Source organism: Elgaria multicarinata, chromosome 7 (genome assembly GCF_023053635.1).
Source record: "Elgaria multicarinata webbii isolate HBS135686 ecotype San Diego chromosome 7, rElgMul1.1.pri, whole genome shotgun sequence".
NCBI lineage: Eukaryota > Metazoa > Chordata > Lepidosauria > Squamata > Anguidae > Elgaria > Elgaria multicarinata.
Genome location: NC_086177.1, coordinates 40,966,638 through 40,994,182, shown reverse-complemented (window position 1 = coordinate 40,994,182; position 27,545 = coordinate 40,966,638). Strand labels below are relative to the sequence as shown.

The window sequence follows — 27,545 nt, the reverse complement described above, 5'->3', positions numbered from 1 at the left end:
CTCTTGCTTTATTGTTATTATTCTTTTTAGACTGGCCTTTTGTGTCCCCACCAGACAAGAATCTACCATTTCTTTGATTAGGCTGGGCACCCCCATGAACGTAGCAAATGTATCAGGAAATGGCACTGCTCCCTGGGAAAGCAGATCCCGAATTCACCTCCTACTCTTACAACAACTTGGAGACACTTTGCGAAGTGCAGACGAAGAAAGGGTTCTTCTACAAAAAAGCCAAACTTCTGCGTCCTGGGGAAGACTTGTGTTGCTTTGCCTGCCGGGAGGACCGGACCAGGTATGTGATCATCAATGTAGGTGGCATCAAATACAGGATTCCATGGACCACGTTAGAGAATTGTCCCTTGACCAGGCTTGGAAAGTTAAAATCATGCAACAACTTTGATGAGATAATGGATATCTGTGATGATTATGATGTCAACTGCAATGAGTTTTTTTTTGACCGCAACCCTTGTGCCTTCAGGACCATCATGACTTTTTTGACAGCTGGGAAGCTAAGGCTCCTCAGGGAAATGTGTGCGCTCTCTTTCCAAGATGAGTTGGTTTACTGGGGGATAGAAGAGGAAAATCTGGAATGGTGCTGTAAAAAAAGACTGAGACAGAAAGAGGAAGAGATGGCAGAAGCCGCGTTGTTTGAGAGTGAAATGGTAACTAATGAAGAGCCTCAATGTGCCTTTGAGGAGGACAGCAGCCGTTTGCGTTTGTGCATGAGAAAGCTCAGGGACATGGTGGAGAATCCTCACTCAGGGATCCCAGGAAAGATCTTTGCTTGCATATCTGTTTCCTTTGTTGCCATCACGGCAGTTAGCCTCTGTATTAGCACCATGCCAGATCTCAGAGAAGAAGAAGAGCGGGTAAGTGCATAATGAACAGAAACAATGTTTATACAATCATATTTCAAATGCCAGGAATATGCATAGAAACAAACCTCATAGGGTATGCCTCTGCACCAGCTCATTTTCATTCAGTCTGACACTGAAAATAGCATCAAGAGCAGGTGCAGTCTTTCTGTACCTCATCCCAAGTATACATTCTGATTCCCTCCCATTAATGTACTCATTTCTGTTTTATCTGTGTGAAAGTTAGCACCTTATTAGAAAATTGCTTGCTTAAAATTATTTGGGCAGATGCCTTATAAAATCCTACATCTTGGCCATTGTCCCACCTCTTCTGCTTCTATCAGAAACGTTGGATCCAACCTTTTATTTTTAATATTTTTTCAACTAATCTCATGCATAACCATTCGCTAAAGCCATCTCATTAATTATTGCTGCTAATATCTCTTTTTAGAGAGAAAGAAGTGTAAGATTTTGAGCCTTCACATCTCTGCTACTTCCTAGTTCTACAAAGACATCTCAGATTTTCCTGTTTGATTGCTCATAATATCAGAGTCATTGGTGTGTGTTTTGCTCGTTCCTAATGGGATTTGATTCTTTCAAGTCATTTTTGAGAAATTTCCCCTTTTGAAATTAAATGTGAGTTTGTTGTATGTTCTGAATAGTTTTCTACTATGTTTATTTATGTTTATATGTAGAATTACAGGCTTTTAGGTGGGTGGACAGTGTGGTGGGCTTTTTGGAAACAATGAGCCCTTTTATTTGGAGAACTGGCATTAAAGAGCTCTTTTTCCTAGGAAGCCAAGTCCCCTCGATTTAGGCTTAAGCCTGACTTACAGCTTGATCCAAAACATGTTTACTCAGAAGTAAATCCTTCTGAATTGAGTGGGATTTACTTTGTATTAAATGCACAGGATTGTAGAAAAGGAGCTCCAACTCCAGATTGTATTTCAATGTCTCAAATTAAAAAGGACTCTCCTTTTTAAAAAGCCTTCTCAATACCGTTTAGGAATTAAGAGTTCCCCATTTCTAGAAAAAAACAGGTTAGCCAGGAAATGCATACGTTTTAAAAATTGTGCTCATTGTTGGCTGATTTATAATACATGTTTTTTATATATTTTTCAATAGTGTATTGTTTCTTATTCTTTTTGGGGTACTTTTTCTCCCCTCTCTGTTTTGGACATCTATCTATACTAGTCATCTTTAGAGAGGGCATCAAGCACAGGACTCTCGTGGCCCACTCCATAAGGCACAGAGTTGGAAAGCAGGAGGTGGGAATTTGAGCCACAATAGGGGATGGTGTGAACATGATCCCACCTTTAACTGGTTAAAGAACAAGAAGCAAAGAGTAGTAATAAATGGGCAGGGATGTAAAAAGTAGATTCTCCCAAAGATCTGTATCGGGGCCTTGATTTCTTAGCTTATACATAAATGACTTAAAGCAAAGGTGTTGAAGCTCTTCCAGCCCAAGGGAGAAGTTCTTGGGGGGCGCTCAAAAAGGTGCAGAAAAGGACAACGAGGGAGGTAGAGCAATGCCCCTATGAGAAAAAGTTACAATGTGTGGGGCTTTTTAATTTAGAAAAAAAAAGTGAGTAAAGAGGGATATAGTAGAACTGGAGTCCCCAACCTTTTTTTATTATTCCTATGGCCCATTTGGAATTTTGGTTACATGCCTGGATGATGCATCCTGCACTAGTAACCACTATCTACTAAAGGCTGTGCATACGCATAAATAGTTGCGGGGTCCTGACACTCCTGTTCATACTTTCAACAGCCAGCTGAATCAAGGTGGATACAGTCTCCCAAGCAGGAAACTGATTGGGCTCATATTCCACCCCTTTTCCACCTGTAAAACCTTCTCCCTCCATGAAGATGACAAAAAGACTCACCTTGGGGAAGGGAGAGTAGATCGTAGGTGGAGGAGAGTTCCCCACAGCCTTGAAGTAGCTAGTGGGACAGCAAGTGATGCAAAAAGCATCTTTTCCCTATGGGTGAACCATGGGCTCGACTACGTGCCCCTTGATTCCCTGGCAGGAAATGATGCACACAGTGTAATTTGCAGTCACTATGAGGCCCACATGGAAGGGAGGATTAGCAAACGTTATCAGGATGTTGTGAGCATGTCTGTTGAAACACCACATGGGTGTCTTAATGGCTACAAATGATGCTATGCACTGCATTCCCTGATGGGGAAATCCTGGAGCACATAGTTCAGCTCTCTGAATCACTCACTGCTTGTCAGGGGGCCTGCCAGCAACTTCTAGGCCTTGGAGAGTCTTCTTCTGCCTGCTACATTTCCCCCTTCTCCAAGATATCTATTTTTCCTCAGAAAAGGAGATAGTTGAGCGAGTGCTTCCTGTCGCTGCTGGTTACACAGTTCCTTCTCTTGTGAGGTGAGGGAAACTACATGGGGAGGTGAAGGCACACCAAATCATTGGGTTTTGCAGGTATGTCTATCAAGCATCCACAAAAGTCCTGGAGATTTTATGTGCACTCAAAGAGCATGATTTCAAAAACAAAAGGGTTTTTCAGATGAACATGATGGTGATTGGCGATCCCTAGTCTCTTGTGATCACTGCAGTATTTTCATCATTCTGATTCAGCACAGCATGGTGTTCACAGTGAATCTGTTTCTTTTCACGATAGAAGTGGAATGCTCATTGAACCATTTCTCACTGGCTCTAGTCAGTGAGACATATGGTACAAAGCATATGGCAACTGAAGATGAATTAGAAGGGTGGAACTTAAGGTCAAGGATGTTTTTTCTTTAAAATGAAAATGTTGCACATCTATAAGTTTTGAAGCTCACAATTCATGTGTAAACAGAAGCCTGTTTAATTTTCCAGATCAGCAATCTCTTGACGAAAAAGGTGAATCATCACCTTCAACAACACTTTATTCAAACTCTGCTCCACAGTTCCATACAAATTTCTCCTTTGGGTGGAATTCCCTTGTAATGACTTCTCCTTTCTTTGCTTGTTCATGGAACACAGTAAATAATAGTGCTACTTTTAGAGCAAGATGGGCACTCAGTACCGTTTTGCTGAGTTAGGTGATAGAAAGGTCAAATCAATGATAGTCGGTATATCTGCAAACCTCACCAAATTCTGACAAGATTTTTCTGATTTTTTTTCAAAATTCTTACTTAAATGCTTGCAAAATTTAGATCTATATGGTTCCATACAATGCATACAGAAGGTACTCACTCTCACTAGTTACCTAATAAATGGAGATATCTTTATTTATTTTATTTATTTATTTATTACATTTTTATACCGCCCAATAGCCGAAGCTCTCTGGGCGGTTCACAAAAATTAAAACCACAGTAAAACACCCAACAGGTTAAAACACAATTATGAAATACAATATAAAAAGCGCAACCAGGATAAAACCACACAGCAAAGTTGATATAAGATTAAAATACAGAGTTAAAACAGTAAAATTTAAATTTAAGTTAAAATTAAGTGTTAAAATACTGAGTGAATAAAAAGGTCTTCAGCTGGCGACGAAAGCAGTACAGTGTAGGCGCCAGGCGGACCTCTCTGGGGAGCTCGTTCCACAACCGGGGTGCCACAGCGGAGAAAGCCCGCTGTGGCTTGTTCCTATCTTGTTCCTTTAACACATTTTAAAGTCTCGTCTATTTTTGTAGGAGAGTTAAGCACATGCTTAAATCTCTCCTATGAAAACCAGTGAGATTTTGAAGTGCTTAATTGTGGCTGGATCATGCCCAGTTATTCTTTCAAGGGCAAGTGTATTCTCTGCATATGTCATTTTGGCAGGCGATGGAGTCATATGTTTTTAATATCAGGTTATATACTTAGTTGTTTGCAAAGCAGCAGTCTCATTCATGGTTGCTAACCATGAGTGAAAAGTTTATCATGCTAGGAAAAAACATTTCTGATAGCTAAAAAGCATCCATCAACATACTTACTGTTTCTAGGAAGCAGATAAATAGGAACATGACATTGTAGAATACTTATCAATCTTACACCTTGTTCACTATAGGGAAAAATGTGCATGTGTAAAATTGTGTTGAAATGAATACTGCTCAGAAAATGCTCCAAATGGAATACATAGAGTTAAAGAGGGAACATCCCAAAATGAGTGAAAAATACACACATTGGATAGGATTACATACACCTATTACCCAAATGTATCAAAAAAAACCTTTAATGAACGAGAGTAAAAACACATACTTAACTGACATAGTCTATAGGGTCAGATTCTTGTGAAACAGAATAAATTATCATTTGAACATTGTGCAGTTGAGAGATTTGATTGGGTCATAACATAGTTTCTATCAAAATGTAAGAATAAATAAACAAATAAACATTAATTTCAATCACATGGATCCAGACAACCACAAGCCATCCATACCACAGAGCTCTCCCGTGAGAACTTGTTCCTGTGGTTTGGGGGACCCCTTGGAATTCCAAGGGGGAAATCAGTGAAATTAGGGCAACCCTATTGCACAAGCCAAAGTGCCTTTGGCTCCATGCAAGCAGCCCTTTAGATCCTAGTTTATGGAATTTAAAAACAATTAAATCTCAGGATGATTCCTTATTGCATACCACATTTGAGTCAATTTGCTATGACAAAATATCAGTGTCTTGATCATTATAGAGGGTGCTGGGGAGAGAATTCTGTTAAAATTAGGGTGATTATCGATGACCCTATAATTTTGCCACACATTTTACTACACCATGTGCCCATGATGTTGTGGTAAAAAGTTCCTTGCCACTTGGCAGGATGATACAAACCTCATGGCAACTTGGTCATCTGTATAGGTTCTCTTGTTATTTTCACTAGCTGTCTCTGAATAGTTCATTCCATCACTACACAGCTATAAATAAGAGTTACAGAATGTGATCATGCATTGCTTTTCACATTCCAACAATGATCTTATAGCATGGATATGCTCTTGCACAAGTCACGTTCAGTTCAGTGGAGCTTGCATAGGAGAAGTTACTGGTGGATTGTGTCCTTGATGTATCTCCTAATACCACCCCGCATTCTGCTTTGAGTCCTAATCATACAAATATGTGTCAGAGAAAGAGAAAATGATATTCTGATAAATCTAAAATTACGGAGAAAGTAAATCGGTGCAATGTCTTTAAAGTAAGTTACAGTGAACAACTCCCCCCTTATTTTATCAGGATTATTAACATATGATTTGTGTATAGTTAGAAAAAGAGCACTTACATAGTTGAAGCACTTCCGAAGTGAATGAGCTACAGTAGTCCTCAGGCAGGCAGTGCTGCCAAGACAGCTACAAAAAGTAATTTCAGGATAAAACAGATAGTCTAAAGCCTATGATTATAAGCTAGTGCTGAAATGTAATCTCCTTGAAGCAACATATTAATGTTAACTGGTAGTGGCAAGTGAAAAGCGCAAATAGTTAATTCATCAGAGAAATGATAAACTGCTTATTAATATGGCAATGCCAAAGCAATGCTAAGAATAAAGGAATATCATTTTATCACATATAGAAAAATCATCTTTGTGGTCTCTGTGCATCACACATAGGGGCTCTGTGCTGCGCGGAGCTCTGTTTGGGAAACTTCTATAGCTGAGGAATTTTTGGCAGGAAACCCTCCCTCACCATCCCAGTATGCATGTCCCTAATGGATTCCTGTCTATTCCCTCCGTTCTCCTTCAACCACCATTGCGGTAGTCTCATGGGGAACTTCTCTGTTCATTGGTACAACTACCAGGCTGTTTTCTTCTGCTGCTTTGTCTTTCTGGCCTCTCATTCCCCCCCCCCCCTTTCTTGTGACTTTTCTGCCTGTGAGAAAGGCATAAAGTCTAGTCCTGCTGTCATTGACAAGCTTTTAGAAAACAGTGAGATGTAATGGGTCTGACAGGCTGTGGGCTGCTTTGTGGAAGAAAGCCCTTGAAACAGTGGAGCCATCAGGGCAAGCCCACTATAGCACAGGTGTCAAAGGGCACACTCCCTTGAGGCATCAGAGACCCTTGCCCACTCACCTCACCCTTTTAAAGTTTCAGAGACTGCTTCCACCCCAGCTTGTGCCCTGAATATAGGCCATGCTAGTCTACCCACAAATAAGCAGTTGTTGAAGCTTACAGTAGTAAAGAAACTATTGGAAAAAGGCAGAGCGCACCAATCCTCTTCAGAGTCAAAGAAAAAGAAATTGGAAAAGTGGTGGTCAGGTCAGCTATTGGCCGTCTTGATCATACTGTTGACCATACCACCTCCTCCATCGATGCTCAGTTCACTGGTTCTCATTTCAAGCCTGCCTTAGGGAACGAGCTCTAGGGACTGATCCTGTGCAGGATCCTGCACTGATCACATCTACATCAGAAGATCAGATCAAAGAAGCATTGCCAGTTCCAGCACAGACTTGCAAAACTGTCTCATAACCAGGACTGATCTCCCTGTCGCCAGGATTATCGGTCTCTCAATCAGAGAGGTTCTCTGGATTCCATATTCTTGGGCTACTGCTCCTTGAGTCAAAGAGATTCTGGTTTTAGGTTATATGAGCATCACAGACACAGATCCCGGTGCCACTTTCGGATTGGGACAGGCGTTCAAACTGGCACCTACTGTCTTGACACAACAAGTATTGTACTCTGGGTATGGAGGGCAGACATTGGAGGAATGTTACTAAGATTGTCCTTGCCATCCAAGACACATCTCCCCTGCTTGGTACTGACATGTATTGTTGGCTACAGTTTCTTGGCCTCCTCCAGTCTGGGGGTCATTCCTGCCTCCTTCAGTCCTGCTTCTGTGGTCAATACATACTACGGCACCACAACAACTCAGTTGATATTGACATCAGTCTCGTGGGTGCTGACGTCTGTTCCTGGTCCATTGGTCATGCTGCCATCACAGCAGACACAGATTGTGATGTCATCCATTTAGCTGTTCTCCATGCTACTCCCAGGCTCATGCTTGGCCATGACTCTGAACACCTTGTTGATTCATATGCCTAAGATGTCAGCAGAATTTACCATTGTACATTCCAGGTAATGTCCAGGGGTGTTCCCCTAGTTGGTGACAGATTATTATCAATTGGAATTGGCATACTTTTCTTACCTTGTTCCTTCTTCTTCATCACCAGATGTAGCAGTGGGCAATCTAGACCCACCTTCCTAATCAGAGGATATGAACCCAATTTGGAGGCAGGTACTCCATATTGTACACAGCAACGAGTTGCAAGGGTGAAAGACCCTGTGTTCATTATGGTATACACAGAAGCGTCAATTCTGGTTGTGATCTTGCTATTACTGACCTTGCTACAAATTATGAAGCAATCCTGGAAGGACACCTCCTCTGTGGTTCCAGCAACAAAAAGACTAGAGAATATGCATTGGGTGCAAGAGAAGGACGCTAGCTTTTTGTTCATGCACCCACCTCCTAACTCTATCATTGTGGAGGATTCTCAGAAGAAGTCACAAAGAGTTCACTCTTCTCTTATGGATAAAGAAGACAGATGCTTGCATCTCATGGGCCACCTGATTTACTAATCAGCAGCACTGGACTTGTGCATATCTAATTATCAAGAGTCAATGTCATGCTACCAATTCTTATTGTGGGGAAAAGTTGGAGCCCTCTTTGAGCACCTCCCAGAGGACAAGGAGAACTTGGCAAAGCTTTTCCATAATGAAGCCATGCAGCTCTCTGATCTGTAAATAAACATAGCGAGACATCAGACTGACTATGATGCCAAGGTGATTGTTGAATCCATGACCTTGAAGCGGCATGCTTGACTCCATTCTGCCACTCTTTCTCAGAAAGCCAGGTCACATATCGAGACCCTTCCCTTTGATGGTGAGTGTCTGTTTAGCTCAAAAACAGACGAAGCCATTAATTCAGTGCAGAAAGTGAAAAATATTGCTCAGCATATGGGACTGGAACAACAACCTGCTTCATACAAACCATGTAGGTGGTTTTGCCAACTGTCCTATCAGCAATCATGGTCCCCGGCTTGTCAATTCTTTCATTAGCCATCAGCCTTGGTAACAAAGCTACAGTATTCACCTTCCAAGTTCTGCAGCAATCACAGGAAGCAAACGGCAATGGTAAATGCTGTCTTTGACAAACACACGTCTTTGTTCTTTTTGTCTGGCTCCTTTTCTACCAGCTTGGGCACATCTCATGTCGGACTCCTGGATCCTTTCCATAATATAGAACTGTTACAGGATTAAGTTCAATGCGCTTCCTCCATTAGTTTCATCAAAGTCAGTGCCATCACTAGCATTGTGGACAGAAGTAGAGGCCCTTCTTAGAGAAGGATGCCATAGAAAAATTCCCAGGTGCATCAGCTTCACAATGACTTTGTTCCTGTTACTTCATCATTACAAAAAAGGATAGAGGGCTTTGACCAATCCTGGATCTCAGAGACATAAACACCTTTATTGCCCCCAAATATTTCTGGATGATCATATTCTCATCCATTCTCCCACTCCTACAGAAAGGCGACTAGTTCACCCTGTGGATCTGTCATCAATCGAAAATACCAGTGCTTCCTCTAATTTCCCATTGAGCCCAACACCTACCAGTTTTGAGTGTTACCCCTCAGGCTTGGCACCATACCCAGGGTCTTTACTGAGTGCATGGGTGTGGTGGGAGCTCACTTTCATGTCCAAGGAGTGGCAGTGTACACCTACATTGATGAATGGCTGCTACTTTCTGCAGGACCTCACTCTCTACCTGAACTCCTACACAGAGAATCCAATTCATTGGGGCAGTCTTGGATTGTATGGAGGGTCCAGCATTCCTTCCTCCAGTCCGTGCACCAGTATTGACAATGCCATGCAAGAGAGTTATCCACTCAGACTGTTACCCGCATGGTGTACATCCAGCAGTGACTGGGACTGATGACAGGTTCTACCATGGTAGTGCCCTTTGCATGGTTGAGGATGAGGCTGTTCCAGAATTGGTTCATCTGGATATTCATCCCCCTCTGGGACTCCAATTTATGCTTGTTTTCTTCTACCCCAGGAAATGCTGAACACATTGGTATGTGGAAGTGGGTGTGGAACTTCCACTTCGCCAGGCGTCTCTGTCTTGGATTTTTACCTCAGAGGTTCCTGCCTATTTCCTTAGTTGTTTGAGACCATCCATTGCAGCCTCGGGAGTGAGCAGAGCGGAGAACGTTGTTAGTACTTTTAAAAGTAGTAACATGCAGAGCAGAGAATGTCCCTTTTCAGACAACACACTAAACCATGAAGGTTAAGCATTTTGAGCTAAACATTATGGCTTAGCGAATCATGTGAACCATTCCTATCCATGGTGGTTACGTAACCACAGTTTAAACATGCTCACTAACCATTTGCTGCAAAAGGGTTAAGGGCCTAACCATGGCTTAGCATGTCAGTTGAACAGGCCCAGTGTTACTACTTTTAATTTTTTAGAAGGTTGTTACTACTTTTAAAAGTAGTAACAACATTCTCTGCTTTGCTTGCTCCCGAGGGCTGCAATGGACCTCTTCTCTGCAGAGGCCACCAGTGAGGGAGGAAGCAGCAGCCAGGCACCTCTCCACCGTGCCTGGGTCCAGCTCCAGCTGAGAGGCCCCTCCCTCCTGCTACCAACTGTCACTGCAGAGGCCACCAGTGAGGGAGGAAGCAGCAGCCAGGCATCTCTCCACCATGCCTGGATCCAGCTCCAGCTGAGAGCCCCCTCCCTCCTGCTACCAACTGTCTCTGCAGAGGCCACCAGTGAGGAAGGAAGCAGCAGCCAGGCACCTCTCCACCGTGCCTGGGTCCAGCTCCAGCTCAGAGCCCCCTCCCTCCTGTTGTCAACTGTAACTGCTGAACTTTGCAACTAAGATTGTAGTGCCTGAATTTCCTTTCCTTTCCCCCCTCCTCCTCCTCCCTCCCAATCCCCTTTCCTTTTGTGTCATGTCTTTTAGATTGTAAGCCTGTGGGCAGGGACTGTCAAGAAAAACTTTTGTAAGCCGCCGTGAGAGCCTTTTTTGGCTGAAATAAATAAATGGACAGTCTCAAGGAATTGAGGGAATAGGCAGGAACCCAATAGGGACAAGCACATTATCCTGCGGCTCCTTCATTATCCTGCGGCTGCCAGAGTGCTTCAGTTTTATGATTAGAATCCAGATTCTGTTGTAAGGGAGCAGAATTCTGGAGTTAAAATCTTAATTGTTGCCCCAGACCAGTAGCAGTCATGGGCTAATGGCTTTGCTGTGCTGTGAAATTGTGAGCAAGGCTCCTTTGGTTTTAAAGGACAATGGGAGCCATCTTATATGAAGGTGGTGTTGGGAGACAAGTGGAAGGAATATCCACATCTCAGTGTTGTAGCAACCGCCTTGATTCCTTAGATAAATAGTAATGCCTTGCTTTGAGCAATATTCTGAATACTCCTTCACACAGCAGTTATGTAATTAAATATAGTTACCTGCTTATTTTAAAAAACAATATATATTTTAATGTACTAGTTCAATATGACTTTTGTCAATATTTGGCCTCAATTGTCTTTTATTTTTCAAGAAATATTCCCCTCTCTCTTTAGCTCTGAATAGTGGAGGTTAGATAAGAAGAATGCCTAAGTGACAGATGTAAATGGATTTACAGAAAAAACTCAGCATTTATTGTACACCAGTTTCTCATCTCAACTAAGGTTAAAAAGAAAGGAGCTGCCCCTCTGACCTATTGGGTATGCTGAGGAAGGCACTTCGTGTCCATCCCACCATTCCCATTTTTGTTATTATGGAAGCAGTGGGTTTTCTCACAAGTCACCTATCATGCGTTGTGTAATCACTTGGGTAACCTCTGTGCTAGCTTATAGACTCTCTTCTCTGTATTCAACTTACAAAGTGAAGGACTGCTGCAATTAAGAAAATGTTAATAGAATGTGTGGTTCGGTAAACTTCAGTTGGAGACCATCTTGGAGAAGAAAGATTAATAAATATTAGTCATTAATACTCATACAGGGCACTTGATGCTCTTAGATATTTTTGGTTTTAATTTACACACTTTTTATTCTAGTTTTTCCCATTTCTGCCTTCTGCAGGAGCTAGGGTAGGAAATGTATATGAAGACAAATTGAGAACTAGAAACCTTATTTCACAAAGCAAGCGTAAACCTTATTTCAGACACAAAAAGCAATTTCCACTTAATGGCTTCTGTTGTTTCTATATTGTTTTGATATATAGTGCACCTTCTAATGTGATTAAATGAAACAGCTAGCGGCTTCCTTTTTTGATACAAAAAAGCCAGAACCATGCCTCCATGCCCTCTGAAGTCATTAGATGTGAAGTGGACTTACGCTACAACAGACCCTTGAGCGCCTGGGCTGATACCCAGGCTCACCCCTGTGTGTCCAGATGACACACAGGGGATCCTGGGATCAGCCCGGGGTCAACCCTCCCTTGGCCCGGGATAACCGGCACTACTTTTGGCCCAGTATTTCTGCAGCCATGGGCTGAGCCCGGGGCCATGGAAGGTCTAGCCCGTTTCGTGGCTTTTCCCAGCTACGTGGCTTACTCGCGAGTAGCTGGGGGAAGCTGCACACTGGGTACAGCGCTCCTGCCCATCGGGCTGGGGGGTGGGAAATTGCAAGGGGGAGAGATCGGGGCCGGGGGGGGGGGGAGAGTGGAGCCGGCAGGAGAGATGGGGATGAGCGGAGCCAGGGTGGGGAGATCAGGGCCGGGGGGAGAGAGATTGCGGCTGCGGGGAGGGAGATCGCGGCCAGGGGGAGAGGGAGATGGGGGGCAGAGGGGGAGTGGGGAAAACTTTTTTTAAAAAAAAAGTTATCTGAGCACGCCTGCGCTCCTTCGCTCCTGTCCCTTTAAAACATTTTAAAAATGGCAGACGCAACGGGGCTTCCTTTACCCCGTCACATCTGATGTCTAGCTAGGAGCGACAGCCCATATTAGCTGCAGCACGGGCTGGCCCCTCCACATGCCCGGATTAACAGGTACGTCTAGTAAAGCCCTTGGTCCATCTAACCTAGTACTGTCATAAAACCAGCTGAATATGCTCTCATTTCTCAATATCCATTAGGAGATGAGCACGCATATTTTAAAATGGCTGTAGCTTCTTGATTGTCTTCATGGGCATGGGCAACCGTATAAGACATTACAATAGTCAATCCTAGAAATGAATGTATGGATTAATGTAGCTCCTCAACCTTTGCATCTCTCAGGTGGTAGTTATTACTCTCATTTGTCACAAGTAGACTAATAACCCCAGTATTGAGATTTCCTACCAGCATCACCTCCACCTTATCTGAATTGAATTTCAGCTTGTTAATTGTATACACTGTTCACCACAGCCCTCAGGGGCTTGTTGGTTGTTGAGATAGCTGGTCCTCGCTGTTTAATTAATAAAATATACAGCTGGTTCTGATGTCCATTCATGACCAATATGCTGACCAATCATCATATTGATGACACCCAATCCCAAAGCAATGGATGATCTCTTCCAGTGAAGAGATCAGTGAAGTAAAGCTCTCTCCATAAATGCACAGGGGTGAATTAACGCAGAATCAGGTGTGGGTGGGTGGGTTTGAGGGGGGGGAATTAAAAAAAATCCTAAAAGATGAAGGGATCTGCTTCAAACTTGGCAAGCCTAAAGCCCTACTTAAGAGTTATCATACTGCCAACTTTCGTCTCTTTTTCTTTAAATATGACAGAGATGTAAGCATTTTGTTAATTGTCATAGGCTGATGGAACAGCTGACTGTCAAACTTTTGATAGCTGAGCTGTCAAACTTAAAAAAAATCCTTAAAAATCAAGGGATAAAGGGATCTGCTTTAAACTTGGCGTGTCTTAAATCCTCCTTAAGCACTATCATCGTGCCAAGTTTCATCTCTTTATCTTTAAAAATGACAGAAATGTATGGATTTTGGTTAATTTACATTGATGATAATAGCGCAGTTCTCCGAAAATGGAGTTTTCCGACGAGTAATCTGGCAGTATGGAGAGATGGACCCCCTCTGAAAATCAGAGTGGAGAACCCGCTCAACAGTGCTTTCCCCCAAATTTCCGGGTTGAGAAGACCCACTCTGCACACCCCTAATAGCTACATAATAAGCTTACAAATGATCACTATCATGTGTGGTCATATACCACACAAGTCTTCAGCCACTCCTTTTCCATTTCATTGTTCCCAACTTTCCCACAAAGTGAAATGAAGTAGTATCCTACAAAATGAGGAGGTGAGAGGATGCCAGAAGCAATTCTGTTGATTATTCTGGTCTAGCACTTGTTCCCCAAGCTGAACAGGGCATTGACTGACATCAAACATGTTGCACCTCCAACATCTCTCCTCAAATTCACCAGAACATTTTGGAAAACAATTTGATATGTATGTATCTGGAGAAGGCTAATTCTAATAGGTCCCCTGGTCTTGCAGAGGTGACCAATCCTATCCATCCATGTCTTGATGAGGTGACCTGGCCATGGCAAAGGAATAATTTAAATGCCTCTGAACATCAAACCATCAGAACCCTGTTTAGAACAGTAAATCCAGTTGGTGACCTTGCACAAGTATAGTTCCCATAATAAACCGGGAGGGACGGATGGATGCTGCTATGGAAGCTGTTATGTTTGCTGCACCTGACAAAGTGGCCCCAGCATGAATGTTGAAGTCCCTCAATACTATGAACCTAAGCATCTCCAAAATTAAATCCTTAGGAAGTCTACTAAGCAGTTCAGCAGTGAGTAGGCAAGTAGAATCCCCAACCTGTTCCTGGTATCTATCACTGTCATGATTCCAAGCCATCCCTCCGAGATGTGAGACAATAAAGAGGTCCACCGTGTCATCCAGAAAGCTTTATTCAACAAATAAACAGCTCTTCACACTTGATGGGAGTGTGAATGCTAGGAGCTATCCTCTAAGCTTAATTAACCTAACAAAACCAGACAGTTGTCTTTCAACTAAAACTGGACAGTTTTCCCACAGTCATCAACGTGGCATTAACCGGTATCAATGATGAGACAAAATAATTGGGTAATAACAGACCTCACATCTCTTAAGTTAAAGCAAGGACTCGTCTCTCCACATGTCTTACCCAATTTCATCTCCTCTCACTGCCATATCTTCCTTGACCCAGCACCCATTTGGTGCCTGAAGGCTCTCAGTTTCTCCCCTGCTTCGCTGACAAATTAAAAGTAGAATACCATTCACTATTTTTCCACAGATGTATCCGTCTCAGCCTGTCTTCTTACACAGGAATAGGTAAAGCATGACTTCATTTATACATGTCCTAGTAAATGGGCATTTTTCTGCCCCAACCCTCATGTCTCACCCAAAGGCCACCCCAATGATTACTGCTCCATTGGTGGTGTGACATCTAGAGGAGGAGAGCCAAGATGCGGGGAGAGATTGGAGCAATAAAGAATGAAGGCAATGGACTTGGTATGCCTGAACCAAAAGGGAGGGAGTATGAATTTGGGGTGCAGTAGAAGGCAGGACTTTTAGATAGAGCCTTTTTGCTTCACCAAATGTAGGGATATAAGGCTGCTACTTGAGTTCAGTCAAGTTCCCTGGCTATTTTGAAGACTTGATTCTGGGTATTAGTTTTAGGCTATCACATGGGTGTTATGTTTTGTAGCTCCATGTGCTCCTGTCAAAAGTTCATGGAAGGCCAGCAAAACTGTTCAAAGACAATTATCCTGAGATTGGAAATTTGGCAGTGTTCATTGAGTGCAATTAAATATATTAATCTAGAGGTTATGGGCAGTGAGCCAAGAGGCAGATATGCTGCTCTTTGAATTACATTGGCCTGCCTACCTGCAGTCAGTTATTCAAATTGTGAAAATTCATTTCCGGAAATGGAATGATAGGAATACATTGCATCCAAAATCTAGGTAAGAATTGGGATAACAAGAAAATTACAAAGGTCTAAGTCTTCATATACTGAATATTAGTGACTGCCTTTATCATTTTGCAATGGACTAACTATATGGAATGTGGTTACATGAAGCCTCTGTTGAATATTGTTTTTGATGGCAATAGTGACAAGCTGCAGAACCTCCCCGTACTAGGCCCAAGCTATTTTGGGACACATACATACCACTTCTCCGGTATACATTACAATTGACTATGCGTTAAGCATAGGTTTTATTTATTTATTTATTGCATTTCTATACTGCCCAATAGCCGAAGCTCTCTGGGCAGTTCACAAAAATTAAACCATTCAAAGTATAAAACAGCAGTATACTTGTTACTTTTAAAATTTCCTGCTCCAAGGCTTAAATGATTTTTTTCTTTTAATCTACCTTGGCGGTTCTGCACCTCACCGCACCTCCCAGTTCACTGTGTGAAACACACATTTCCTTAGTATTAAATTGAAGTGGGAGACAGCATGACGACTATTCTGCTGCAGTACAGTGTACAACTGAGATATAGTGCTATGAGGCCTTGAAGGAATATTACATCCTGCTTAATATACATTTTCCAGATTAGGTGGAAAAGCTCTTTAGAGAGCCCAACAGTATAAAAGCAACTAAACTTAACTGGAACCATTCTAAGAAAATGGCAGCCTAACATTTTAGGCAAATGATTGCTTCGTAAGCATTTTTGAGAAAGCTCCTGTGAATTTGTCTCCTTTAAATATAGCATTAGGACTAAAAGAAGAGCAGAAGAATGCCTTAGCCAATATTGGCACAGATGGACAATCCAAAGCCAAACCTAGCTCTAATTGTATATTTTCAATCAAAATGATTAGTTGCTGCTTAGTTTCAAGCAGTAGGTCATTTGTGAGCCAGATGACTCACTTGAAACAGACTGTATCCAAGAGAAATGTCAAACGTCTTGTTCACTGGCAGGAAGCATGGCCCAGACATCCATAGAGAAGCCCCCTTCCTTCCTGCTTCAGCAAACACTCGAGTCCTGGATGCAAATAGAAAATACAAAGGGTGCACATATGTTTAAGGGCGACTAATCGTCCAAGGATGGAAAACAAGATTCCAATAGATAAAACAGATCTTTAATGCTATGGCGTTGCAGCTAACTGGAGTGTGGTTAACTGCACAGAAATGAAGTCTATGAGAGCAAATGTTTTCCTGAGATGGGTTTATTGACGCTAATCACTATAGTTCTCTCCTGCAATCAGAGGTCTTATTTTCGTCTTCATAATATACCTCCTCTCTTTGTCCACAAAACAATTGCCTCAGCCTTTCAGTATGAATATAACTGTGTCCACACACCACCAGTCACATTTCATTTCACTGGATCAGATATTATCTTTGCATGCTTCTGATATATATGGAATTCCATGTCATAAAATCATAGAATTGGAAGGGATCTTGGAGGTCATCTCGTGATTCTAGTTACTGCAATGCAGGATAAAGCTTCAGCATCCCTGACAAATAGTAATACAGTTTCTGCTTAAATACCTCCAGCGATGGAGAACCCACCACCACCTGAGGCAGTCTAATCCACTGCTGAACAGCCCTCACTTTTAGGAAGTTTCTCCTTATTTTTAGGCAAAATCTGCTTCCCTCAACATCCACCAGTTCGTTCTAGTTATGCCCTGTGGAGAAACTCTGTTGTCTTTTGCATGACAATTTTTCAAGTATTTGAAGATGGCTATCATGTCTCTCCTTAATCTTCTTTACTTGCGGCTAATGCAGTAAAATTAATAATTGTCTAGATCAGGGGTAGACAACCTTGATGGGCCTGTGGGCACATTGGGCAGTTTGAGAAACTAGCTTGAGCGCCACAATAACGTGGGTGGGTACCATGCGTTGCAGCTGAAAGCATCAGCCTGCAGTAATCCGCCATCTTCATTTCGTAAAATTGTCTTTGAGCCCCACACATGGTCCAAAGGCATTCATGGGAAAAGAAGATGGGAGTGGCTAAAGGCCCTCACTTTGCTTTGAAGTGATCCCAGTGGCCAGGATGACACTTTGATATTTCAAAAAAGTGGGGGAGTTGAGCAGCTCCATCTGTGCAAAGATGACCAAGGAAGCATTGGTGCCCATGGGCTCCACATTGCCTACCGCTGATCTAGATGTTTTGCATACTAGAGAAAATTTCCCATTTTTAAAAAATTAAGGCAGTGACAGTGAAGTGGGGAGGCAGGGATAACGGCCAGAAAAAAGAATGTTAGATTTTGAGCTATCTGAAAAGCACGAAAAGCTAGTCGTTCTTAACGTGATGCATGATTTTGTGTGTTCAGTGTTAGAGGTGAAATATTTGTCTATTTATTTATTGCATTTCTATAGCCAAAGCTCTCTGGGCAGTTCACAAAAATTAAAACCATTCAAAGTATAAAACAACAGTATAAAACCATAATATAAAATACAATATAAAAGCACAGACAGGATAAAATCAGCAGCAGGGCAGGAATACAAATTTAAAATGCAAATTTAAAACAGCAAAGTTAAAATTAATTTGATAGACTGTTAAAATACTGAGAGAATAAAAAGGTCTTCACCTGGCGTCTAAAAGAATATAGTCTAGGTGCCAGGCGAACCTCCTTAGGGAGCTCATTCCACAGCCGGGGTGCCACAGCAGAGAAGGCCCTGCTCCTGGTAGCCACCTGCCTCACTTCCTTGGCAGGGGCTCACGGAGAAATAGTAACAGATCCCACTATATTGCAAGGGCTGTGTCCCAGCCTCAGGTTTTACTTATGAAGAATGTGTCATGCCTGCCATGTTAGATTAGGCATGCCTACATTCAGATCTACTCATGACAGAACTACTGAGTCTGCATTATATTAAAACAAAAACACCAGGCTGTGCTGCTTCTCTGTGCACAGATATACACATGCAAACATAGCATTCCGGCATTCACTGCTGTAGGCTCTGTGGATTTCTTACGATAGTCGTGCTTGCAGGTTATCAGGATATCTGGGCTGCTTTTTGAACCATTAGTTTCTGTTGTATGAGCAATGGGTCCGATTTGTACAATAGATAGAGCAGGAGCTCAGCAGTAGTATTAAATTCCCCCCTTAGTCTGAATCTGGCCATTTTGCTCAACCCTTTCTTGAACTCTGCCTAGGTTCACTTGGGCAAGAGCCTTTCCTTGCTGTCCTGTTTGCTCTGTTAGCTTCCAGGAATGGATGGTCTATCTTTAAATAATGAATTATTTCTGCAGCAGTGCAAGAATGATAGAGTCCCAAAATCAGTTTTCTGAAACAATGTGTTTAATGAAGAGAGGATAATTAAAACCCTTTCTTCTTCTCAAAAGCTTTGTTGTGTTTATCAAACTCTTGTTGTTCAGCATCTTCTGAGGAAAAAAACCCACCTCTGTATAGCGTCATTGAACTTTAAAGCATCACATGTCCTGGATTTTGTAAATTGTTAAGCATGATAAAAGTTGGTCCAAAGTTGCATTTTCAATAGGGATATTTTTTAGGGTGCTGGCTAATGGGCTTTTAAAACTACATGCATATATTAAAGCTATAAGACTTATATTGCTGCATCAGACCAAAGACCCACCTCATATAAAATTCTGTCTCTGATAGTAGCCAGCAAGTTGGGAAACTCTCAAGCAGTTTGGTTGCCCCACCATTTAGTAATCAGAATGTTACTTCCTGTAAACATGGCTATTAGCCATTCTTAGCTGCAGTGGCTAATAGCGATTGTCAGACCTATCCTCCAAGAATTTGTCTAAGCTTTTTGAAAAAGTCACTTAGGGCACATTCATAGGCATGCTTAGATGGAAAAATGCCCTACATCCCCCAGGATCCCTCCAGCCAGCTATGTGTCCAACTCTGAACAGTTGTGTAATTTTGCTTAAAGGCTTTGCTGTATCAAACTAAGAGCTATTCCAACCAGTGCAAAGCTGGGTACATGCCCAAGTATAAAAAATAATATGGTATAAAAGTATAAAAAGGAAACAGATACAAATGAGTGGGGTACCACAGGGCTCAGTCCTCGGCCCGGTGCTCTTCAACATTTTTATTAATGATTTGGACGAGGAGGTGCAGGGAACGCTGATCAAATTTGCAGATGACACAAAATTGGGTGGGATAGCTAATACCCTGGAAGACAGAAACAAACTTCAAAGTGATCTTGATAGGCTGGAGCGCTGGGCTGAAAACAACAGAATGGAATTTAATAGGGATAAATGCTAAGTTCTACACTTAGGAAAAAGAAACCAAGTGCACAGTTACAAGATGGGGGATACTTGGGTCAGCAAAACTACAAACGAGAAGGATCTTGGAATTGTTGTAGATCACAAGCTGAATATAAGCCAACAGTGTGATGTGGCTGTAAATGACACAAATGCTATTTTGGGCTGCATTAATAGAAGTATAGCTTCCAAATCACGCGAAGTACTGGTTCCCCTCTATTCAGCACTGGTTAGGCCTCATCTAGAGTATTGCATCCAGTTCTGGGCTCCACAATTCAAGAAGGACGTAGACAAGCTGGAGCGTGTTCAGAGGAGGGCAATGAGGATGATCAGGGGTCTGGAAACAAAGCTCTATGAGAAGAGACTGAAAGAACTAGGCATGTTTAGTCTGGAGAAGAGAAGATTGAGGGGAGACATGATAGTACTCTTCAAATACTTGAAAGGTTGTCATACAGATGACGGCCAGGATCTCTTCTCGATCCTCCCAGAGTGCAGGACACGGAATAATTGGCTCAAGTTACAGGAAGCCAGATTCCGGCTGGACACCAGGAAAAACGTCTTGACTGTTAGAGCAGTATGACAATGGAACTAATTACCTAAGTTGGTCATGGCCTCTCTCACCCTAGAGGCATTCAAGAGGCACCTGGACAGCGATCTGTCAGGTATGCTTTAAGGTGGATTCCTGCTAATGAAGGGGGTTGGAATCGATGGCCTTGTCCAACTCTACTATTCTATGATTCTATGAAATCAAGATCTATATTCGCATTAGACAAAGGATACTTTTATTCAGTAGGGGGGAATTTTATGCATTACTGAAATACTTTTCAGTATTTACTTATTTTATTATACCTTAACTAACCTGAAATGACGCTAACATAAACAATGTAACATGGGAATAAAAATGCACAGCTGAGTTCCTTTTGCTTAAAGTGATAATTCCCACATCTAGAATTGGTTCTTTGTTATCAGCCCTATATACTGCACTTAGTATACATAGGTGTATTAATTAGTCCTCTGGCAAATTGTATCTGCTGAAGCTGCAATAATTTGGAAGCATTCCTTTCACTTCCCAATGCTTGAATTTTCCTTTCATTAGCATGTTGCATGAATATCAGTGAAAGGTTGCCATGACATAGCTATTTGTTGAAGAAAAATGTTTACACAAAGATACGTGGAAAAGTAATGCAGGGTATGGGTTCTGCGACCAGATGGGAAGCTAGACAGACCTGAGCTCTCAGGCTCCAGGCTTCCCATGACTGGACTGGGTTCTAAATCATCCTGAATTCCTGATCTCACTCTGAATCAAACTCTGGCTCCAAAGTAATAGGGCTCACAGCACTTGGGCATGGCCTAACCATGGCTTTAAAAAGAAGTTAGACAAATTCATAGACGATAAGGCTATCATTGGCTTCTAGCCCTGATGGCTATATGCTACCTCCAGTATCAGAGGCAGTGCGCCTATGTAAACCAGTGCTGGGGAATATGACTGGTAGGGTGCTTTTGCACTAATGTCCTTCTTGTGGATTGCAAACAGGCAGATGGTTGGCCACTGTGTGAACAGAATGCTAGACAAGATGGACCCTTAATCTGAGCCAACATGGCTCTTCTTACGTTCTTACATAATTTTCTTGAAGGAACACAGAGTATTATCCTTGTGCTATAAATGCTTCCAAGTCTCCATTTTCACTAGTGTCAGAATATAGTATTACATGAAATATGCTAGAGAAAACAACTCATGCTTGTCCTAATAGCCTGTATCTGTTGTACACTCTATTGACTTGCTAGAGGTGATTAACTCTCACAGGGAAGTTAATAGCAAAAAGGTAGTGGTGAATTGCAGCTATATTTGGAAGTGGAGATAAGCAATCAAAGAAAAACCATCATCATTATTATTCATTGTTGCTTAAGTGCTGTGAAGGTGAGTTTGTTTACAGACTCTAAAAGAGGGCTCTGTTAATTTTCCAGTGAGGAACTGATAATCACTCATTCAAACAATTCTCTGCCCCTAGAGATTTTTTTTTTAAATAGCAGTGATTAGTTTTAATTTAGATATTGGAGTTGCTTTGTAGAATAGGGCTTTGTTTGATTCTCATACAAAAGCAGCTTTTCAATAGCTCTCCATACTGTAAGGTAGTTGCTCTCAATTTTTTTACAAAGTATCAGGCCTCATATATCAAGTTCAATTCCTGACCTATACACGAAACTCATTACTTCTTTGTGCTGCATTGGCAAACATTGTAACAACCACCCCATTTATTTATTTTTAGTAGGGCTTTTCTAAAAATAACATATTACCTCTAGATCGAATTTGAAGAATGTGGGACAAAAAATAAAGTGGATAAAGTAGAGCATGTGAGGAAAAAGTCTGTTATCTATGCAAGTTCATACAATAATAAATTAGTTGGTCTCCAAGATACCACAGCACGAAGTTGTGTTTAGTTTGGCTTATACAGTTTAAAACACACATACACACAAACTCACTCTACATGATCTTTCTGAAAGTAATATCCTACACTAAAGAACATTTTTCCTGACTTGCTAAATGATTGTTTTAATTTTCTGCCTTCCCCACAGGGTGAATGTTCCCAGAAGTGCCATGACATCTTTGTGCTGGAGACCGTCTGTGTGGCTTGGTTTTCCTTTGAGTTCATCTTGCGCTCGATTCAGGCAGAGAGCAAGTGCGCCTTCTTGAAGACCCCACTCAACATTATAGACGTCTTGGCCATCTTGCCTTTCTACATCTCTCTGATTGTAGATATGGCCTCTACCAAAACCAGCAACAAGCCTGGGGGTGGTAGTGGTGGAGTTGGAAACAAGTATCTAGAGAGAGTGGGTCTGGTCCTCCGCACCTTGAGAGCCCTTCGTATCCTGTATGTCATGCGATTGGCCCGACATTCACTGGGGCTGCAGACTCTGGGTCTTACTGTGCGCCGTTGCACTCGGGAATTTGGACTACTACTCCTTTTCCTTTGTGTTGCCATGGCACTCTTTTCCCCACTGGTTTACCTGGCAGAGAGTGAAATGGGAGCCAAACATGAATTCACTAGTGTTCCCAGCAGTTATTGGTGGGCCGTAATATCTATGACAACTGTTGGGTATGGTGATATGGTGCCCCGTAGCATTCCAGGACAGGTGGTAGCCCTGAGCAGTATATTGAGCGGCATTTTGCTTATGGCTTTCCCTGTCACTTCCATTTTCCACACTTTTTCCCGTTCCTACATAGAGCTTAAAGAAGAACAGCAGCGAGCTGCTAGCAGACAGTTTCATCAGGTGGAAGAAAGCAACAGCATTCCAAATGATGATAGTTCTCAGGAAGAAGAGTCCATCTGTCCAGATGGAACTGAAGGAGAGATGATTCACACTGAGAATCAGCAGGGAAATAAGAATTGCTGACTCAGACCAAATTAAAATCTTGCAGAAACCGCGTGGAAAAGATGGGCAAGTGGATATTACATATCTGAAGTAACCACTGAACCACTGAGATCATGGAATTGCCACATACAGTAAAGGAGAAAGACTGCCTATTGAGCAATGACTTAAGTGACCAGTTGTGTTACTTATACTGAGGGGAATTCAGCTTCAGCATCCTTAAAACACAGGAGACTTTTCAGCACTAAAATGTTGCTGTATGCTCTTGAAAGAACAGCAGTTTAAGAAAGATTTCTACTGTGCACATGGGGGGAAATACCATTGTTAAAATACTTCTTAAAAACGAAGTCCCCCAAATTCAGGGTGAAGTACATGTGCCATTGACTACACATAAGATTGGAGCAAATGGTATATTGCACAAGAATTCTTTTCCCCAAACCCTGCACCACTGATGGATTTGTGTTGTTGTATACTCTCATGGACAGAAAAGATAAAAGGTGAATTTCTAAGGACAGGGATAAAGGGTCTTTTCCGGCTAACTGGCAAACGTATCACTAGTTTACCTCTCTGTTTCAGTTTTTTTCTTCAATAAAAAAAACCCAATACCTACAATTTTGGCTGCCTGCTGACAGATCTGATGTGTGCTTTAGCTCTTTATGCATTATTTAGTGAACATGCAGATTTACCACAGTAAGCTTTTGCATCCTAGCTTGGATGACAGACATATACAATCTGTTTTCCTTTGCTCAGACTTGAATGTACATTGTTTTAAATGACATTATTATGACTATTCTTTCAACTGGTCTAGTATCCTCCTGTACCCATGATTTTCAACTTGTAAGAAAGCATCACTAAGACTGGCTGGAAGAGGGCCAATAACCTCTGGTTCCCTTACAACCAAAAGGCAGAGTTAAAACATCTCCTTTTCCATAGCAAACACAGGCTGTGACCATAGGTATGGAGCTGCCTCTTTCCCAAAAAAGAACAGCCACTGAGTTGAGGCTACATAAGGCAGAGAGAACAGTCTGCACAAGTAATGCAGGTATAACTTGTGTACACACTTGACTCTGGGGCAGAAAGAAGAATGTGCAAAAATTCAGCTTCACGCATGAAGCTGCACAAAGAAACGCACAGGTCACTTTCACTTCCTAGTTTTCCTCAGTGTTACGCAACATCTAAAGCTGCCCTTAAGATGTAGAACCAAGTATCTGAGCAAAGGTTTGCTCCCCTGGATGTGAGAGAATTACACATACAAGATGAAATGAACAGAAGGCATCTGTCCAACCCCAGAGGTTGGATTACATAAGGAGCATGAAAATAATATCTTCAGGTCTTGCTTCTGAAAATGACTGCCTCAAGGCAATAGGAGCAGCAAAGAATGCCATGATGGAAGAGGAGTTAGCACAGCACAATGCCTCCCACCTGTATTCCCCTACAGTCAGGGAGGAGCTACTCACAGCATTTAGCTGTAGTAAGCCCCACTTCCACTACCCTAGACAAGCAGGTGCTTTAGATCTGAGCAAAAATGAAGATCACCACTAGCCTAGGAAAACTGGGTCCTAGCTGAAGAGAAGGGTAGTGAAGCTGATGTCCATTTTCTCTTGATTTATGTTGATTTCTGGTCAGCAAGGTTGTGAGGAAAGAACTACTTCCAGAACAGTGAGGACAAATGGAGGTTACTGTTAAATTCAATGTTTTGGCTGACAAAATAGCTACATTTAACAATAAATAAATAAATTTGCTTCTGTCCTTAATAAAGAGCAATTGATTATTTTAAACAAAGCTTAAAATTACTATTTCCTGTTTCTCCTTATTACTTGTTCCAAAATATTTCAAAATAAAAATGGCAAATAAAATTATCTTCAGACACACAATCTAAATCTTGTTTTCTTGTTTTACTTATTAAAGTCATTTTATATCACATATAAACCAGGCTTCCTATTTCTTGTCTATGTATGAACATAAGAAGAGAGCCATGCAGAATCAGACCAAGGGTTCATCTAGTCCATCACTCAGTTCACACAGTGGCCAAGCAGCTGTTGACCAGGAGCCCACAAGCATCAATCAATCATTTATTATGGTTGCAGACCATCAAAATCAATATAAGACATACAAAAGATAGCTAAAAAGTGACATAAAAACAAAATACAGCTTTGTGAAGTTCCTTCTCTCAGGAGGATTGCTTAATGATATTACCATTTAAAGTCCATTTGTATTGCTTCCAAGCCTTAGAGAACACCAAAACTTTCGACTTACTATAATTGATAGTCAAACTATTCTCAGAGCAAGATGTCCCAAATGCGGAGTGTAATCGGTTTAACCCAATTCTCGAAAGTGATAACAGTACAGCATCAGCAGCATACAAAAGTAAAGGTATCTTGGTGTTGGGACAACTTGGGAGCAAACCCACAAGCAAACCTTCTGGGCAGCCTCCTGAGCTCTAGCGGCTTTCATTTAATGTGTAGGGCAGTTCTACATATTCCAAGTACTGGGTAAAAGATGATTCATACAGAAAATGGTCTTTCATATGTAATTTTAGCAGTAATATGCTTCTACTGCAATTTGAAAAATAAAGCACAATATTCTTACACAACGACTTGGTTCACACGATCACCGCAGCCATGATGGGTTGCAGTGCTCACAGGCACTGCGTTGGCAATCCAAGCCCCTGCCACCATGGTTTCTTGTCATCTGATCTCAGTGAGGGTGGCTTGTTGGGACGGTTAACAAATCACCCCAAAATCCTACAATAGGCCATGGGTTGGGGGAGGTTTGTTAATTACCCCAGCAAGCCATTCTCGCTGGGTTTGGATGACATGAAAAGCTGTGCCCAGCAAGAGTAATTATGCAAATCAGCTGGCACACAGTTGACACATGCAAGGTGGTTAACAGCCACCGTGGTTTGTTAACTACCCTGTGATCATGCGAACTGGGTCAATGTGGGCATTTTTACCCTATTAAACCAGGATTTTAATGTAGGAAGGGTGAGACCAACCCACCCATATAAGCAGTCCTATTTATTTTTGGCTGCAGTATTTATATACATAATGCAGCAGAATGAGATAACGTGGAAGTAACATCTATGTGGGTGCAACCAACTGAAGGAGGCACTAATTTCTGGTCAAATGAGTTCTGGGAATGATGTTATGTGCCCACTTAAGGACAGCCTCTATTTGCAGGATGGTCCAATCCATTCAAGTTTAAAGATGAGGAACAATAGGAAGGGAGAGCAGTGGCCCAGCAACAGTTTGGACCTGGACAGCAGACTGAGCAGGCACATGGGCCACCTAGTCACAATCTTCCCAACTTTGGTGAGATGTATTTCTTTTAAATAGTAATTCTTTCTGAATTTGCATCTATGCATTTAAATTAGCATATACAAATTTAATGCAGTATTTCTGTGTTGTTTTTGTCATTGCGTATGTGGCTACCCTACGCAACATAGTCCTGTATCTTTGCTCTAAGGGCTACTTCATATTGCTTAAAGCACAGTGTAAAGGCTAAACAAACGAAATGGGTCGCCTTTTTTTAAAGATACTAAATAAGGATTTTGAAAGTGAACAATAAATAAATAAATAACAGCCAAGGCCTCTCAAAGCAGGGGAAGGGCCATAGGTCAGTGGTGAAGCACCTGCTTTGCATGTAGAAGGTCCCAGATCCAATCCCTGGCATCTCCAGGTAGGGCCAGGAAATCATCCTGCCTGAAACTCAGGAGAGCTGCTGCCAGTCAAGGTCGACAATACTGGGTTAGATGGACCAATGGTGTGACTTTGTATAAGGCAGCTTCTTATGTTCCTAGGATGGAGGGTAGTTGAAAATCCATGCTGGAGTCAGAGCAAGGTATGTGAAGCAGTAAAAGAGTGAAGGAAGAGAGAAACAGACCTCGATCCGTACTAGAAAGTCTCACTCCTGCCTCTGGAATGAGGTATGTCTGTACACAGACTAACTTGTTTCATGTGCCTGAGCTCAGTAGGAATAACGATAAAAGATGTGTGTGAACAGACAAGTCATCTCATTCGTGATGGTTTCATCCCCATGCTCAACGTTTAGGGTACCTACAATGATTTCTAAATGAGAGCGCTGGTCACTAGTATCCTACACAGAGCCCCTGTTGATTACTGCTTGCAGAAATAACTAGCAGGATCAGCATAGGGGAGCAGGAGCAGTGACATTACATTTAATTTCCAGGCTTAGAACCCATTAAATTTAGATGGTAAACAAGCATTACTACTCCAACTCTTCATTTTCGGCACCCTAGTGGCTCTCCCAGCCATGAGTTGCAATAGCTGCCTACAATTTTCAAAACATTTCTTAGCATGA

General features: G+C 42.0%; 2 protein-coding genes across 2 annotated transcripts in view; one reads left to right on the top strand and one right to left on the bottom strand.

The window, feature by feature from the left end:
- TXNL4A (thioredoxin like 4A) overlaps positions 1 to 27,545 on the bottom strand; it is a 246,335-nt gene that overhangs the window by 96,398 nt on the left and 122,392 nt on the right. The window lies entirely within an intron of this gene.
- On the top strand, positions 108 to 23,493 carry KCNG2 (potassium voltage-gated channel modifier subfamily G member 2). Its single transcript, XM_063129798.1, has 2 exons — positions 108 to 866; positions 22,431 to 23,493. The coding sequence occupies exons 1-2, from the start codon at positions 108 to 110 to the stop codon at positions 23,247 to 23,249; spliced, it is 1,578 nt and encodes a 525-aa protein (XP_062985868.1). The 3' UTR covers positions 23,250 to 23,493.

What these genes read in the sequence shown, in the direction of transcription:
- KCNG2 (XM_063129798.1), top strand. Translation starts at nt 108, where the DNA reads ATGTATCAGGAAATGGCACTGCTCCCTGGGAAAGCAGATCCCGAATTC. An exon ending in TCAGAGAAGAAGAAGAGCGG is followed by an intron (nt 867 to 22,430) that starts GTAAGTGCATAA and finishes CCTTCCCCACAG; the next exon opens with GGTGAATGTTCCCAGAAGTG.